This window comes from Salmo salar, chromosome 05 (assembly GCF_965601325.2).
Source record: "Salmo salar chromosome 05, fSalSal1, whole genome shotgun sequence".
NCBI lineage: Eukaryota > Metazoa > Chordata > Actinopteri > Salmoniformes > Salmonidae > Salmo > Salmo salar.
This window is the reverse complement of record NC_138295.1, coordinates 53528048-53542878: the sequence shown is the minus strand read 5'-3', so window position 1 is coordinate 53542878 and position 14831 is coordinate 53528048. Positions and strand designations below refer to the sequence as shown.

General features: G+C 43.9%; 1 protein-coding gene across 3 annotated transcripts; it reads left to right on the top strand.

Annotated features, from left to right (window-relative positions):
- Positions 1-118: 118 nt before the first annotated feature.
- ubp5 (Ubiquitin carboxyl-terminal hydrolase 5) lies at positions 119-14620 on the top strand. Of its 3 annotated transcripts, none has more exons than XM_082974894.1 (20): positions 119-624; positions 1239-1367; positions 2196-2262; positions 2597-2724; positions 3296-3441; positions 3800-3984; positions 4255-4349; positions 4703-4896; positions 5083-5154; positions 5721-5811; positions 7001-7126; positions 7245-7398; positions 9099-9273; positions 9627-9715; positions 9991-10176; positions 10500-10643; positions 10919-11061; positions 11346-11496; positions 11895-11979; positions 13837-14620. In XM_082974894.1, exons 1-20 carry the CDS (start codon positions 517-519, stop codon positions 13928-13930), a joined length of 2562 nt encoding a protein of 853 aa, XP_082831020.1. In that variant the 5' UTR covers positions 119-516; the 3' UTR covers positions 13931-14620.
- Positions 14621-14831: the final 211 nt, after the last annotated feature.

Below are 14831 nucleotides of genomic sequence, written 5' to 3'. Positions count from 1 at the left end.
TTGTGTGAAGTTCTCTTTCCACCCACGCGGTGGCAGTAGTTCATTTGGTGCCTTAAAACCCTGACATTTTCGCCTTCTCATCGTCGAGGTGGCGAGCCCTTAAACATGACCGTAATTACTGAAAAGGTTATGTGTGATATAAAGCAGATGTTGTGTATTTTGCCTATGCGTTTTATTGTATGTCTTTGTTAGAAGTTAAATAACGTTTTAATATAGATTTGATTCATTGGCGATCTGAATTCATACTTAATTCATGTTTCTCTTTCACACACAACATCGCATAATTGTGCCGTAGTTTATACTCTATATATTACGATTACCACGATACCGGGTGCGTGCTGTACGCGTTCGGCCTTGAGTCCACACAAACCCGGGCATCAAGCCATTCATTGGGAGGAAGACAGAGAGAGGGGAAGAGCAATACAAGCAGACAATATTCAAAGCTGGGGAATCAAAAGCTGGGGTCCAAACTCTGGAACAAGTGTCCGACTGGAAGGCAGAATTAGTTAGTTTGAGATGGCGGAGGTAAGCGAGGTTTTGATGTCGGTTCTGTCCACAATTCGAGTTCCGAGGCCTGGGGACCGTGTCCACAAAGACGAATGCGCCTTGTCATTTTCTTCTCCGGTGAGTAACCCATCTTCTCATCGAACGTTATTACCATCGTATTAAACCTGTCTTTTATATACGCTTTTTCTTTGGGGCTGTTTAAAAAAAAAAGTATTAGGTGGGTAGTTTGCGCGTCACAACAATAGCTAGCTAACGCGTTAACTAGTTAGCTAACGTTACTGTAGCTACATTGAGAAACGTTAACGTTAGCCAGCTAACATCTTTACCATTCAGCTAACGTTAGCTAGCTACTGTAACCAGAGGTTGTCAAATAATTTCCGACTATCATCCTGACTAGTTTTCAATGAACTCGCAGTAACGTTACGAAGTTAGCCAACGTTATATTTCAAGTTTAACGCTAGCTAGCCAGTTGGCTAACTATGGCTGTCACTTGACGTGTCATTCCAACTGTTTAGCTAACTAACTTGCTAGTTAGCATGCTAGAAAATCACACTGTCATTTGTTGTCATGATAATCTTCAGTGTTGAGTTGGTCGCGTGGGAAACTTAAACTACTGTACCGTTACATCCAATAGGTTGTTGGGTAAACTATCATCTGTCCAGTTACCAAGACAGCCAATGTAATTTTTAACCCTTTTAATGTTGTTCTCGCATTTATTTTATATTTTTTAGGAGAGTGAAGGAGGCTTATATGTGTGCATGAACAGTTTCCTTGGGTTCGGCAGCCAGTATGTGGATAGACACCACACCAGGAGCGGACAGCGGGCTTACCTGCACATCTCCCGGACCCGCAAAGCTCCGGTGAGTTACACGCTGTTCCTTCAAACCTTTTACTGAAGTCTCTGGCAGAGCCTAGCCAGCAGTAGAGGCACTTGTGGCTGCAGGTAGCCTAGCCAGCAGTAGAGGCACTTGTGGCTGCAGGTAGCCTAGCCAGCAGTAGAGGCACTTGTGGCTGCAGGTAGCCTAGCCAGCAGTAGAGGCACTTGTTGCTGCAGGTAGCCTAGCCAGCAGTAGAGGCACTTGTGGCTGCAGGTAGCCTAGCCAGCAGTAGAGGCACTTGTGGCTGCAGGTAGCCTAGCCAGCAGTAGAGGCACTTGTGGCTGCAGGTAGCCTAGCCAGCAGTAGAGGCACTTGTGGCTGCAGGTAGCCTAGCCAGCAGTAGAGGCACTTGTGGCGGCAGGTAGCCTAGTGGTTAGAGCGTTGGACTAGTAACCAAAAGGTTGCAAGATCGAATCCCCGAGCTGACAAGGTAAATATCTGTCCTTCTGCCCCTGAACAAGGCAGTTCATTGAAAATAAGAATTTGTTCATAACTGACTTGCCTAGTTAAATAATGGTCAAATAAAAATAGTGGCCACACAACAAACGCATTGAGTGCCAAATTTCAGTTGGTATCAAAATTATTGCTCTGTAGACAGTACAAAAGTAATATACCTTTACACAGTATGACAGGGAAGTGGCAGCATCTAATGACAATGTGCCATCAGGCCAGTTCAGCTGGTTTTAATGGCAGCTACTTCTGTTTGGTTTGCTCGACGTCTATAAAAAATTATGCACTATGAATGAACCACCTTTCTTGTGGATGGAGACATTCCACAATTCACTCAATTTGAACTGTCATTTTCCCCAGAAGGAAGATGAGGAGAACTCTGGATCCGGTGACCCACCCAAGAAGAAGCCAACCCGATTAGCCATAGGTAACAGCAGAGTTAACAGTAACACATTTTCAGCAGACAGGGCTATGAAGGTGCAAAGAACCCCGAAGCAGCCTTCAGGTAGCCTGGGTACCAGTCTGTTTCTACTAACATTCCACTCCTTGTATTCCATGTCATGACAAGCATGTGTTTAGCACATGATACAGAGTGGAATGATAGCTAAACATACTGGTACCCAGGCTAGCCTTTAGGGATGCTGACACCAACATTTTCCATTCTATCCGGTTGTAGCCAAAACTTTCAGAAATTACTCTGCCATGATAGATCAATGAAACTTATATCGTGTCTATTGACACTCCTCCTCTCTCTATCTCAGGTATCGAGGGAGGGTTCAACGTGGAGCAGGAGCAGTATGAGGAGGAAGTAAAAGTCGTCCTCTTCCCTGATAGACAGGAAGTTACATCCGATGACCTCGCCACCATGCCGGACCTTGTGAGAGAGCGGGTGAGACACTTTGTGGGTGAACACTTCAAGTGTTGCCTCAACTTTGCTAATTATCTCTTAAGAGTGTTGTGTGTTTGTCTGTGTTTAGAAAGAGGCCCTATCATTGCCATGGGCATGTCGTTTTGAATCCCTCCATTCATAGTTAGTTCATCGGAAACTAACACGAATCTGCTTTTTTTTTTTGGTCAGAGGGAAGATGGAAATAAATTCTAATATGTACTCTGCAAATTGACTACAGCTAAGCCCAAAAAGAGAGTGTATTTGAAAATAATTGAGACACGATCACTTATTTTTGTTGTTGTTGTGGGGAATACTTGGGAACAGATTTCCTGAAGTAAACTAATTTTAGCTGAATTTAGTATTTATTGGGGACCAAAAACTAACCCCCCCGCCCCCCCCCCACTTTTATTTTTTATTTTTACTAAACTTTGAGGGACAAAAAAAGCACTAGCAGGAGGGTTTTGGCCCACGGGCAGCCTGTTGACAACCCCTGCTCTAGGTATTACACTTCATATAAATTGACCATGCATTCTTGTTGTAACCACCTATAACCTTCTCTGTATCCCTATAGGTATCTCTAGCCATGGCAGGGCTGATGTCTGCAGACTCAGTGTCTCATGCCCTGCAGGTGCAGCAGTGGGACGGCGAGGTGCGGGCGGAGTCCCGGCACGCCGTCGAACTCAAGCAGCTCGACAACGGCACCAAGATCCCTCCCAGGTGAGAGGCAGGTTAGGCTAGGTTGTTGTTCTGAGCTGGCATTGGCTAGAATGTCACGAGCACTCCAGCATTAAAGGAACTTACACGTTGACAATTTTCCTCCTTTTTGCTTCATAAATGTCCATTAATTTCATCATAGACTTGGACCGTATACAAGGTCTGATAGTGTAATTAATAGATAAAATAATGTATGTCAGTATGTAGCCTAAATTAATGTTTCAGTGAATGATCGTTAATTCTCTATCAATCCTTCTCCCTACGTCTTCCACTCCACCATTCAATGATTCTCTTTCTCTCTCTGGCTCTCCCCACCCCTCTCCATCTCTTTTCCCCCTTTCGCTCCATCTCTGTCTTCCAGTGGTTGGCGGTGTGAGGTGTGTGACCTGCAGGAGAACCTGTGGATGAACCTGTCTGACGGAAGGGTGTTCTGCGGTCGCAGGTATTTCGACGGCTCCGGGGGGAACAACCATGCCCTCCTGCACTTCCAGCAGACGGGACACCCTCTAGCCGTCAAACTGGGCACCATCACCCCCGACGGAGCAGGTGATGGCAACACAATACGAATACTTGGACACTTGAAACAACACAATACCGTTTTTTATTTACCAAGTGCTTCTCACTAGTCCCAATATTCAAGCAGTCACCAAATCCCTATTGAGAAGCTTACCCTTATTATTGAAAGGGGAAGATTAAGAAGACACTGGCAAGGACAGGACTCTGAGACTGAAGTCTGACTCGAAGACAGTTGTAACTGGGTTAGAGGCTGTATTATTTGAGCTTTTGATGTCTGACTTGCTTCTGTGACCTTTCCAGATGTGTACTCCTATGACGAGGATGACATGGTACTGGATCCAAAGCTCCCCGAACACCTGTCCCACTTTGGCATCGACATGATGACCATGGAAAAGGTAGGACTGTCGAAATCAATAAAGATACAGGGTCTCGATGGGCAGGCTCTCCCTGCTGCAGTGTTGTGGTTTAAGGACTCTTCTTCTTTAGTGACAGACATTTTCCTTCATGAATAAGGACTACACTTTTCTGTACTTGCCTTACCAGTGTTTTAGTGACAAAATTATGTTCAAAGCTAGCCTGGCCCCATTTTTAAATAGCTCATATTTATTGTGTTATAACAACAAAATGAGAGATGGGGCTCATTGTGAGATCAGTCCTCTCCATCTGGTTCATCTGTTATTGTCTTTCCCGCTCCCGTTCCTTCCCCGTTTCTCTTCTCTCGCTCCTCGACACCTCTCTTCCCCTGCAGACGGAGCGTACGATGACAGAGCTGGAGATAGCGGTGAACCAGCGTGTGGGGGAGTGGGAGGTGATCCAGGAGTCAGGGGCCACCCTGCGGCCTCTGTCAGGCCCCGGCCTCACCGGCATGAAGAACCTGGGCAACAGCTGCTACCTCAACTCGGTCATGCAAGTCCTCTTCACCGTGCCTGACTTCCAGAGCAAGTCAGTAACCGTCTATCACTTCTACCTCTTAGTCTGCGTCCCAGATTCAATGCTATTCCTTTTCTAGTGCATTACTTTTGACCAGGGCCCATTGGCCCTGAGATAAAGAGAAATTGAGAAGGATTGTGAATAGAGTGCTGGAAAATACTCACGAAACCCCTCTGTCGTGTGTGTACCCCGCCTCAGGTACGTCTCCAACATTGACAAGATCTTCGATGAAGCTCCAAGCGACCCCACCCAGGACTTCAAAACCCAAGTGTGAGTTTCCACCAATGCTTCTTTTTTTTCAGTGTAACATGCACACACAAACTTAACATTGTTAATCATTTCGCGTCAAACATAAATAAGGATTATGAAATCTGCCCTTTCCCAACAACCTTGAGACTACACACACCTGCGTCTGGAAGTAGCACAGAGTCGGGGTTATAACACGTGTATTCAAGGCTAGTCACACTGGCATACAACTGTTATGGCACACAAATGCATAGTCATTGGCACTGTGAGATGCATGTGTTATGTTGGATGGACAGTAGGTCATTGTCTAAAGGCCAGCCTTTCTCCACCAGATGTCACTAACTGTTCACTTATCTGAGCAAAAACAATCAATTTCTATGGCCACGGCTAGCATTAGATAAGATACGGGGATGGTAATTGTTAGCACTTATTTTTAAGTATTTGAAAAAAATGCAGGCTAAAAACCTATCTGCAGGCTATAATGTTGCCTTAGGACCAAATCCCCTTCAACACTTCCCCCTAATTTATAAGAGTTAAATGGACTTTATTCCTATGTTGTTTTGATGTTCAACATATCTTCCTTATTTCAGAGCAAAGCTGGGCTATGGTCTGTTGTCGGGCGAGTATTCCAAACCAGCCCCTGACCCCGGAGAGGGCTCTGAATCCAGCTCTGAACCCAGAGTAAGTGAATGGAAGCACTGGAAGATTGTACGGAAGTTTTCTTAACCTCTAGGGGACCCCTTCCCGTTCTTATCCCGTTAACGGGATTGATTTTGACAACAGCCAGTGGAAAATCAGAGCGCCAAATTCAGAACAGCTAAAATCTCATAATTCCATTTTCTCAAACAATCAACTATTTTACCCCATTTTAAAGATAAACTTCTCGTTAATCCAACCACATTGTCCGATTTCAAAAAGGCTTTATGGCGAAAGCATAAAATTAGATTGTTAGGACAGTTCCAACACAAGAAAAACCACACAGCCATTTTCCTAGCAAGGACAGGCGTCACAAATACCAGAAATTCTGCTAAAATTATGCACTAACCTTTGACGATCTTCATCAGATGACACTCCTAGGACATTATGTTACACAATACATGTATGTTTTGCTCGATGAAGTTAATATTTATATCCAAAAACAGCATTTAACCTCTTACATCTAGACGTTCCGCTAGTGGAACACCCGCTCCAATATCCAATGATAGGCGTGGTGCGAATTACAAATTCCTCAAATACAAAAACTTCAATTTTTCAAACATATGACTATTTTACAGCATTTTAAAGACAAGACTCTCCTTTATCTAACCACACTGTCCGATTTCAAAAAAGGCTTTACAGCGAAAGCAAAACATTAGATTATGTCAGCAGAGGACCCAGCCAGAAATAATCAGACACCCATTTTTCAAGCTAGCATATAATGTCACATAAACCCAAACCACAGCTAAATGCAGCACTAACCTTTGATCTTCATCAGATGACACACCTAGGACATTATGTTATACAATACATGCTTGTTTTGTTCAATCAAGTTCATATTTATATCAAAAACCAGCTTTTTACATTAGCATGTGACGTTCAGAACTAGCATACCCCCCGCAAACCTCCGGTGAATTTACTAAATTACTCACGATCTACTAATTATATGCATATTCTAGTTTCTGGGCCAGAGTAGTAACCTGTTCAAATTGGGTACGTTTTTCATCCGGCCGTGAAAATACTGCCCCTAGCCCCAACAGGGTTTAAGTCAGAATGCTAGCAACCGTAGCACTGGCGCCTCAAACACAAGGTTTTTCCAGTTGTGTTTACATTAAGTGATTGTGTGTTCACTTTCCATGTTTATTGTCTAAATAACACATTTTTTTATTTCCAGGGTGACCAGGTTGGCATAGCGGCACGCATGTTCAAAGCACTTATTGGGCGGGGCCACCCGGAGTTCTCCACCAATCGGCAACAAGACGCCCAGGAATTCTTATTACACTTCATTAATATGGTGGAGGTAAAGTCATCCCTCTTTCATCCCATACTCCATCCCTTCTTTCCATCTTCTGTCATCAGATTTTTCCCTCCTGTTGTACCCCATTTTCTTAGTTTTGTTTTATTAACCTCCACCTCAGAGAAACTGTCGTTCGGGGGTGAACCCGTCTGAAGCCTTCCGTTTCCTGGTAGAGGAGAGGATTGTGTGTCAGCAATCACAGAAAGCAAAGTACACGCAGAGGGTGGACTACATCCTCCAGCTACCTGTGCCCATGGACCAGGCCACCAACACCGGTGAGGGGCTCATGGGAAATGTAGTTTATTGTCTCAGCGAGTCTACTTCTGCCCCATCAACTGCCCTTGTTTTTTATTGATGCCTCATTAAATAAGTCAACCAACAAGTTTTTATAAGTCAAATACACTACCGTTCAAAAGTTTGTGGTCACTTAGAAATATCCTTGTTTTCCATGAAAACATACATGAAATGAGTAGGAAATATAGTCAAGATGTTGACAAGGTTTTAAATAATGATTTTTAATTGAAATAATAATTGTGTCCTTCAAACTTTGCTTTCATCAAAGAATCCTCCATTTGCAGCAATTACAGCCTTGCAGACCTTTGGCATTCTAGTTGTCAATTTGTTGAGGCACCTCCCACAAGTTGGATTGGCTTGATGGGCACTTCTTACGGTCAAGCTGCTCCCACAACAGCTCAATAGGGTTGAGATTTGTTGACTGTGCTGGCCACTCCATTATAGACAGAATACCAGCTGACCGCATCTTCCGTAAATAGTTCTTGCATAGTTTGGAGCTGTGCTTTGGGTCATTGTCCTGTTGTAAGAGGAAATTGTCTCCAATTAAGCGCTGTCCACAGGGTATGGCATGGCATTGCAAAATGGAGTGATAGCCTTCCTCCTTCAAGATCCCTTTTACCCTGTACAAATCTCCCACTTTACCATCACCAAAGCACCCCCAGACCATCACATTGCCTCCACCATGCTTGACCGATGGCGTCAAGCACTCCTCCGGCATCTTTTAATTTTTTCTGCGTCTCACGAATGTTCTTCTTTGGTGTGTGTGAACCTCAAACTTAGATTTGTCTGATCATAACACTTTTTTCCAATCTTCCTCTGTCCGGTGTCTGTTCTTTTGCCCATCTTAATCTTTTCTTTTTATTGGCCAGTCTGAGATATGGCTTTTTCTTTGCAACTCTGCCTAGAAGGCCATCATCCCGGAGTCGCCTCTTCACTGTTGACGTTGAGACTGGTGTTTTTCCGGGTACTATTTAATGAAGCTGCCAGTTGAGGACTTGTGAGGCGTCTGTTTCTCAAACTAGACACCCTAATGTACTTGTCCACTTGCTCAGTTGTGCACCGAGGCCTCCCATTCCTCTTTCTATTCTGGTAGAGCCAGTTTGCGCTGTTCAGTGAAGGGGGTAGTACACAGCATTGTATGAGATCTTCAGTTTCTTGGCAATTTCTCGCGTGGAATAGCCTTCATTTCTCAGAACAAGAATAGACTGACGAGTTTCAGAAGAAAGTTTCTTGTTTCTGGCCATTTTGAGCCTGTAATTGAACCCACAAATGCTGATGCTCCAGATACTCAACTAAAGAAGGCCAGTTTTATTGCTCCTTTAATCATAATTGCAAAAGAGTTTTCTAATGATCATTTAGCCTTTTTAAAATTATAAACTTGGATTAGCTAACACAACGTGCCATTGGAACACAGGAGTGATTGTTGCTAATAATGGGCCTTTGTACACCTATATAGATATTCCATAAAAAATCAGCCGTTTCCAGCTACAATAGTCATTTACAACATTAACGATGTCTACACTGTATTTCTGATCAATTTCATGTTATTTTAATGGACTAAAAATGTGCTTTTCTTTCAAAAGCGAGGACATTTCTAAGTGACCCCAAACTTTTGAACGGTAGTGTATATTCTTTTATTTAAATGTAAAAAATAAAGTATCTCTCTCTGTCTCTCTATCAGAGGAGCTGCAGGAGGCTGAGCATCGGCGTGAGGAGGCAGACTCGTCGGGAGCCCCTCCCCCCGCCCCGGTGCGCGCCTGTATCCCGTTCACAGCGTGCATGGCGGCGCTCAGCGAACCGGAGACGCTCACAGACTTCTGGAGCTCCGCCGCGCAGGCCAAGACCACCGCCACCAAGTATGACAACGCACACGATTCACTCAGTCAATCAATCTATCAATCAGTTTCCCGGTCAATGAAATGTATTTCCCAACTCCAGTCCACGAGTACCCACCACAGCACACATTTTTGTTGTAGCCCCGGACAGGCACGCCTGATTCAACTTGTCAACTAATCATCAAGCCCTCAATGAGTTGAATCGGGTGAGTTTGTCCCTGGGGGGGGGGGGGTACAACAAAAATGTGTGCTGTTGGGGGGACTGGAGTGTAAAACACTGAATTAAATCATCCATCAATCAATCAATGCATTTTCCTTGGGAAAATGTAGTTTAATTAGTCTCCCTCCCTCTCTCTCTCTTCATTCTTTTTCAGGACCACCCGCTTTGCCTCTTTCCCTGACCACATGGTGATCCAGGTTAAGAAGTTCACTTTTGGACAGGACTGGGTCCCCAAGAAACTGGGTGAGGAGTCTGCTCTGCACACAGTGTAAACAAGGTCTACGTGATATTCTGTATTGAATAGACTTGTATTGTCATTTACATACGCATGCAACATCTACACCTGTGGGTTATCACAGACGCTATCAGTTAAATTCAAGTGTGAAATTCCACTGTAGTTGCTTGACAAGTCCAAGGAACCACAGATGAAATGACTTTTCCATTAATGGGAGAACTGAAACGTTGGATTAATGTGGCACTGTCCCGGTCAGCTAAATAATGTATGTTTGTCCCTGCAGACGTGAGCATTGACGTTCCCGACACGCTGGACCTGACTGCGCTCCGTGGGACTGGCCAGCAGCCGGGGGAGGAGCTTCTGCCAGAGGTGGCCCCACCCCCTCTCATGACCCCTGACGTGGAGGTCAAAGGTATCCTGGGTTCCCACGGCAACGAGGAGGATGACTCGCTCTACTCCCCACTACTGTGTCAGTCTGTCTTTCTTTTCTGATCTTCCCTTCCTTCATCCTGTCGTCCCGTCACCGTCTTTTCCTTTCTTCTTTCCCTCTTTTATGTTTTCTCCGTGTTTTTGTGTTCAAACCTTTTTTCAAGTGAGGTGATGTGAGTTATCATTTCAATTCTATAGTGGGAAAGAGACTTGGTTTAGTATGGTTTGCCAACATGTGGTTTTATTTTGTTGTCCGTCTCCAAATGTCCAGTTTCTCAGCAGTTAGGACCATTCATGACATCCTTATTGTTGCAGCCGTCTGTTGAGTGCATACAGATAATTAGACCCTGTCCTCGCTCTCAGCCCCAGTCCTGGACGACTCCACCGTGTCCCAGTTGTGTGAGATGGGATTCCCACTGGAGGCCTGCAGGAAGGCTGTGTACTATACTGGGAATACTGGAATCGACGCAGCCATGAACTGGGTCATGGGCCACATGGACGACCCAGGTGGGTCATTGAGGATCAGTTGTGCCAAATATACCATCAAACACGTGTGTCTGTCATGGATGTAGGTCTGTAAGTGGGTGGTGTTTGTTGAGAAATGTAAGTGATTTAATTAGATGGTATGGACTGCCATGTGTTTGAACATGAAGTACAACCAGTCAGTAATTCCCAGCAATGTTACTCACGTTCTACAATAGTAATTTCACGACAGCATGTCATTGATTTCATTATGTACGTTATATTCACGTCTCCCCCCCCCCATCTGTGATTGGATGCAGATTTCTCCGCTCCCATGGTGTTGCCAGGCACCAGCTCCGCTCCCGGAACCACGCCCACAGAGAGCGTTTCTGAGGAGCACCTAGCAACCATCGTCTCCATGGGCTTCAGCCGAGACCAGGCCACGCGAGCACTGAGGGCCACGGTGAGACGGTGTTTCCCTTAACATTACTACCCTTCACGTCTAGCACTGCTGTAGTGACAGCACTCCTTGATGTTGCTTCAAAGAAATAATACAAAAACTGCAGTGAGATTTCACACATGCTCAGTAGCTGTATTCACCTCGTGGAATTTACTGATATGATTAGACCTTTGGCACAATATACTCTATTCTAGCACACGGTTGAAGTTCACACTCATTTGTGCTGCTGGTCAGGTCTCCAACCTTTAACCAAGTGGTCTCTCCTATCCCTCTCTCTCCTCTTCCAGAGTAACATCCTAGAGCGCGCCGTGGACTGGATCTTCTCCCACCTGGATGATCTAGAGTCCATGGAAGTTTCGGAGGGGGGCCGCTCGGCCGCCGAGAGCGAGGGGTCCAGGGAGCCCCCTCCTGGGCCTAAAGTCCGAGACGGACCCGGCAGTAAGTCAACAGTGAGAGGAAGGGGGTGAAGGGAATGCGTTCAGTTTGGGTTGGATGTTTGAACATATTTTAATATTCTCTTCAAAGCATCTGTTTAAAAACATTTTTTTATAAGAACAGGTATGCACTCCCAGAAAACAAAGAATATACTTATTTTTCCCCCCTCAACATGTATTGGTTAATGACTTACTCTTTGTGGAAAGCATATTAAATGTGTTTTGACAATGCGCAGACTCCAAATTGTTGTCTGTCCATATCTTTCAATTTGAAAAACCCTCTGTATTCAAATCGTTGTCCATTTGCAGTATAGATGCACACTGTCACTGATGTCTCCACTTTGCATGTCTTGATTTTTCTCCTCTATCCCCCCCACTCCTCTCCCTCCCCCTCTCTTCCAGAGTATGAGCTGTTTGCCTTCATCAGTCACATGGGCACGAGCACTATGTGCGGCCACTACGTCTGCCACATCAAGAAGGACCAACAGTAAGCGCCATTCTCTTTCATTTCATATAGAAGAAACCACTCCTTTATACACACTGGAGGTCGACCGATTATGATTTTTCATCGCCGATACCGATTTATTGGAGGACCCAAAAAATGTTTTACAAAAAATGTGTATATATATATATATATATATATATATATATATTTTTTTTTTTTTTTGTAATAATGACAATTACAACAATACTGAATGAACACTTATTTTAACTTAATATAATACATCAATAAAATCTATTTAGCCTGAAGTAAATAATGAAACATGTTCAATTTGGTTTAAATAATGCAAAATAATGTGTTGGAGAAGAAAGTAAAAGTGCAATATGTGCCATGTAAAAAAGCTAAGGTTTAAGTTCCTTGCTCAGAACATGAGAACATATGAAAGCTGGTGGTTCCTTTTAACATGAGTCTTCAATATTCCCAGGTAGGTTGTAGTTATTATAGGAATTATAGGACTATTTCTCTATATACGATTTGTATTTCATATACCTTTGACTATTGGATGTTCTTATAGGCACTTTAGTATTGCCAGTGTAACAGTATAGCTTCCGTCCCTCTCCTCGCTCCTACCTGGGCTCGAACCAGGAACACATTGACAACAGCCACCCTCGAAGCAGGGTTACCCATGTAGAGGAAGGGGAACAACTACTCCAAGTCTCAGAGCGAGTGACGTTTGAAACGCTATTACATTTACATTTACGTCATTTAGCAGACGCTCTTATCCAGAGCGACGTACAAATTGGTGCATTCACCTTATGATATCCAGTGGAACAACCACTTTACAACCCGCTAACTAGCTAGCCATTTTACATCGGTTACACCAGCCTTATCTTGGGAGTTGACAGGCTTAAAGGGGTGGGTATAATTTGTGGAAGGTTCCAACAGGAATCTGTTCCAAAAAAACGTAAAGTAAAAGGTTGCCAACCAACAACGCATACAAAGTAGCAACGCATACAAACCTAGCTAACTAGCTGCCGAATAGGCATCAACTCACCACGTAGCTTATTCTTAATGTTTGTCCATAGGCAACCAGAGTGAGGACAGACATTTTTCGGAATAAACGTGATGAGTGAAAAACGCAACGAAATAGACCACTCCCTACCCAGTATCTTATTCTTCCGCTATACAACTTTGTATGCGTTGTTTTTTGGCAACCTTGTTATTTACGAAGTTTTTGGAATAGATTCCTGTTGTAACGTTCCACAAATTATACCCACCCGGCTTGAAGTCATAAACAGCTTGAAATACAACGAAGAGCTGCTTGCAAAATGCACGAAAGTGCTGTCTGAATGAATGCTTACGAGCCTGCTGGTGCCTACCATCGCTCAGTCAGACTGCTCTATCAAATCATAGACTTAATTATAACATAACACACAGAAATACGAGCCTTGGGTCATTAATATGGTCGAATCCGGAAACTCTCATCTCGTGGAGTGCAATGTAAGGCAGGTGGTTAGAGCGTTGGACTAGTAACCAAGGTTGCAAAAAACGAATCCCCAAATCCCCCCTGAACAAGGCACTTAACCCCCGTTCCTAGGCCGTCATTGAAAATAAGAATGTGTTCTTAATCTGACTTGCCTAGTTAAATAAAGGTGTAAAAAAAAATAGATAGATAGATAGATAGATAGATAGATAGATAGAGATAAATTATCGGTGGCCAAAAATACCGATTTCAACTTTTCAGAACAATCGGCACTAATTAATCGGCCATTCCAATCGGTCGACCTCTAATTGAGATTCTGTGGTTATAACAATCTAGACAAAGCTTTAAAGTACTGTTTCTTGTCTTCTCATGTCTGTCTGTGCCTTTTTTCTTTCTCTTCCCTCTTCTCTCACTCACAGGTGGGTTATCTTTAACGATCAGAAAGTGTGTGCCTCAGAGAAGCCACCCAAGGACTTGGGTTACCTCTACTTCTACCGGAGAGTCACCGAGTGAACGGAGGGGGGGGAAGAGTTTCACTTAGGGAGGGGAAGAGGGTCGCTAACATGTACACACTGTCACACACTGAGCTACTAAGAATGCTCTGACACAAGCTTCTGAACTGACAAATGTAGGCTTTAAATAAATACACTTTTCCTACAGCTATGTACGCAGACACAGGCAGGTGGAATGGATGGGGTGTTTAAAGGAGAAGTGTCATTTTTTTTTTCTTTTTCGTTCACTTTTGCAATAAACACGGTAATGTTGGTGGAGGGCTGCTGGTGTATTCACCCCTTCTAAGTCTATACTCATCTTGCAACTGACACCAATCAACTCATAGATACTGGTATCATTATACAGTATCTAATGCAACAATGTTCCCACCCCCCTCTTCCCTGAACAACATGCCACTCATCTCTTATTGACTAGCATCTGTTGTATTGTCATTGCTTCTTAAGCCAAGCACCGCCTCCCTTCTCTCCCCCTTCTGTGTTCCGACATGGCATTTTCATAAGTTCGGCGTCCACAGTAATAGAGAGAGTTAATATACAAAATGTTTTAATAAAATGTGTATTAAAAAAAGCTAAACCAAACTGGTTGTTCTTTCAAGTGTGGTGAGGGTGATATCTGGCTGATTTTTGTTTTGTTAAAATAAATAACTTTGTTACTTCTGCTGTAACAAAATAAAGATGTCTTTCTGCTGCCCCTGCTTGTTGTGTGATTGTGTTGCGATGGATGTGACTGGTCATCTAGTGGCCCTGCTGCACTGGGTCCTTACTGAAGAGCCAGGGACACCAGCTGGGTCATGGTCGTCTGCACTGGCATCAGGCCACAGGCTCAACATCTTCCTGATGGTTGTTACATGGCACGGGGTGGGATCATTGTGTGGATTGGTGGGGTGTTAATTGGTTGATAT